General features: G+C 44.3%; 1 protein-coding gene across 1 annotated transcript in view; it reads left to right on the forward strand.

Annotated features, from left to right (window-relative positions):
• PTEN (phosphatase and tensin homolog) overlaps positions 1–2,351 on the forward strand; it is a 30,094-nt gene extending 27,743 nt beyond the window's left edge. The window contains exons 7-8 of the mRNA XM_008633282.2: positions 578–802; positions 2,114–2,351. Of these exons, the coding sequence (XP_008631504.1) occupies positions 578–802; positions 2,114–2,299 (411 nt within the window). The 3' untranslated portion in view covers positions 2,300–2,351. The remainder of the gene's footprint in view (positions 1–577; positions 803–2,113) is intronic.
• Positions 2,352–3,355: the final 1,004 nt, after the last annotated feature.

Here is a 3,355-nt window from a genome sequence, read left to right on the forward strand (position 1 = left end):
GGCTGCCTTCCCTTGGTGGGGCTCAGCACAGGGCTGACTGGGCGAGAGCATCTCAGCACAGCAGCAGTGAATCCATTACTAGAGTAGTGGATTTGTGGTTTTGCTCAATTGTTGCTGTCTCTGTATAAAAGTAAGAAAAGCTTTCTGTTACAGGGGAGATTCAATATTACTCATCTCAGCTGGTTCACACATGTTGTCTCTGCTGGGTTTAGGGATTGCTTGGCAAGGTGTGAGCAAAAAAAAAAATCTGTTTATGCCTTGTGATTGCAAGTTTTAGTTTATTTATTATCATCTGCTTTTATTGCAGGTATGATAGTTTTAAGCCCAGCTCACGATAAGTGTCTTCTAAAAGCTTAATTGGTTAAAATTGAGGTCGATGAACGCAGATTTTTGTGTGTTGTCCAGGAGATGTGGTGAAAATGTCTTTGCATGCAATGCAACAAATGATGTACTGTTGTCCAGCCAGGTTTTGCCTGATATTACAGATTTGGTTTGACCAGATGCTGATAGCAGTCTAATTAACGTGCCATTAGTGAATACTAAAGCAAGCTTGTTTTCTGTGTTCTTCCTCCCCCAGGACAAAATGTTTCACTTTTGGGTAAATACATTCTTCATAGGACTGGATGAAAATTCAGACAAAGTAGAAAATGGAAGTCTAGTTGCAGATCAGGAACTTGATGGTATTTTCAGTACAGAGCGCTCAGATAATGATAAGGAATATTTAATCCTTACATTAACAAAAAACGATCTAGACAAAGCAAATAAAGACAAAGCCAACAGATACTTCTCTCCAAACTTCAAGGTCAGTATATTTTATGTGTGAACAAAGCTGAAAAGCTGCATGATTTGTTTGTCTTGCCTTTGGGAGGGACCATGTGAAACTGCTGTGTAGAAGCCGAGTCCATGTGTTGGTATTGCCATCACTTAGCAAAGCTTTGAGCTTTGTACTTTTATCTGCTTTTTGGGCAGCTAATGGACACTGAGAGGCTGGGGTTGAAGTCTTCAGGTTGTTCCAGGTGTTTATCAAAGCCATCAGAGGTGTAGGAGAGCTGGTGACCAGGTGGCATCTTCCCTGTTGCAGCTGCATTGCCGGAGCTCTGGGCTGGAGACCCTGAACTCCTGAGCTGATTTGCAGCAGTGCTTGTTTCATGGGAAGCAGAGGGGGCCACAAGAGTGATTTGGGGTCTGGAGCATCTCCCTGATGAGGAGAGGCTGTGGGAGCTGGGCCTGGTCAGGCTGGAGAAGGGAAGGCTGACAGGGGATCCCATCAACCCGCACAAATCTCTCCAGGGGGTGTCAGAGGAGGGTGCCAGGCTCTGCTCAGTGATAGGATGAGAAGCAAAGGCCATAAACTAAAACACAACGAGTTCCACCTCAACGTGAGGAAGAACTTCTTTCCATGAGGGTGGCAGAGCCCTGGCACAGCTGCCCAGGGGGGCCTGGAGTCTCCCTCTCTGGAGACATCCCAAGCCCACCTGGAAGTGCTCCTGTGTCAGGTGACCCTGCCTTGGCAAGGGTTGGACTGGATCATCTCCAGAGGTGCCTTCAACCCCAGCTGTCTGTGATTCTGGGAAGACCTTACCCTGGCAGCTCAGCTTTGAGGAATATGAGCCATTGCCAGCAGTGTTTTAAACGTGAAAAAGGCATTTGTAAGAATTTCAGCATTTTCTAACTTGCTCATAAAAGGTGAGCCAGTGCTCATTTGAAGGTAATGGTCGTAGCTGCTTGGAACATTGCTTGGATCAGACTTCCCACACATGAGTCACCCATTAGAGGGTGTTTTGTTCTATCCTGTGCACCCTGGATGTAACCTCCTGGTGCTCTGGGAGGTGTGGAAGGCAGGAGGGTGGTGGCATGGCCTGGTGTGCTGGGATGTCCTGCTGCTGCAGCTCAGGAGCACCTGAGCACTCAGCCAGACACAGCTCCTGCAGCTGGGCTGGAAAATCCTGCTGCTTTGCCAGGGGTGGTATTGAGAGGCTGGCAAACCTCTCTCTGGAGAGAGGAGCACTGGACTCAGGGTAGTGAAGGAGCTGTGCTGTTAAAAATTGTTTTGTTGCCTGTGCTCAGTTGAAGTCCAGGTTCCCTTTTTAAATGTTGTTCTTTCCTTCCCCAGGTGAAGCTATTTTTCACAAAAACAGTAGAAGAGCCATCAAACCCAGAGGCTAGCAGTTCAACTTCTGTAACACCAGATGTTAGTGACAATGAACCTGATCATTATAGATACTCTGACACCACTGACTCTGATCCAGAGAATGAACCTTTTGATGAAGATCAGCATACGCAGATTACAAAAGTCTGAATATTTTTTTTATCAGAGATAAAAAAAAAACCATACAAAAAGAACCAACCATGAAGAGAAACAAACTTGAATAAACTGAAAAAAAACAAGGACCTTTCTAAATGGCAAAAGGACATAGTGTCAGATTACCAATTATAGGAACAATTCTTTCCTGACCAATCTTGTTTTGCCCTATAAATCTACAGGGCTTGACACTTGTCCAGTCGGGGGGGAAAAAGAAAGGTTACGTAGCTCTTATATGTATATACCTTTTTGTGTCAAAGGACATTAAAACTTCAATTAGGAACTATAAACATGGCACTTTCCCATTTTATTCCAGTTTTATAAAAGTGGAGACAGACCTAATGTGTATGCGTAGGAATTTTTCCTTTTGTGTTCTGTCACCAAACGAAGTTTCAAAAACCGAAAAAAAAAAAAAAAAATTTCCAGGTTCACATCCTGCCCCTTTTTTTGCACTCGTGTGGCAACAGAAAAGTCTGCAGTTGGCTAAGAGATGTCTCTAGAAGGTTTTTTCCTACATTCTAATGCATGTTTTTTGGATGGGGCTGGAAGGTGATGCTCGGAAAGGAGCGTGGCCTGTGTACCATATCCGGCTGTTCCATGCACCTTTCCTCAGCATGCTGCCCTAATTCATCCGGGACAATGGGTGAGGAGTCGCCGCTGTCACTGCTTGTTGTTTGTGCATTTTTCATTTTTTTTAAGTGTAATGGTGCTAGAAAAGGCAGCTAGAGGGAGTGATTCTGTCTAGGGGTACAGGAATGAACCTTCACAACACCCGCGAGACCCGCGAAATGAAGGGAGACAAGGAATTGGGGTCACGAGAAAACAAAAAACAAAAGGAAACACAGCAACAATGACTTAACCATACAAATGTGGAGGCTATCAACTAAAGTAAGAGCTTGAAACAAATGGTTCCAAAATTTGACAATGATTTATTGGGGTTTTTTTCTGAATTGTAATGGCTGCTCCATCTCCTGTGTAATCAAGGCCAGTGCTAAAAGTCAGATGCTCTTAGTGCAAAAACATCAGTCAACATCTTACATTTTTAGCAGTAGT

This window comes from Corvus brachyrhynchos, unplaced genomic scaffold (assembly GCF_000691975.1).
Source record: "Corvus brachyrhynchos isolate BGI_N302 unplaced genomic scaffold, ASM69197v1 scaffold334, whole genome shotgun sequence".
Taxonomy (NCBI): domain Eukaryota; kingdom Metazoa; phylum Chordata; class Aves; order Passeriformes; family Corvidae; genus Corvus; species Corvus brachyrhynchos.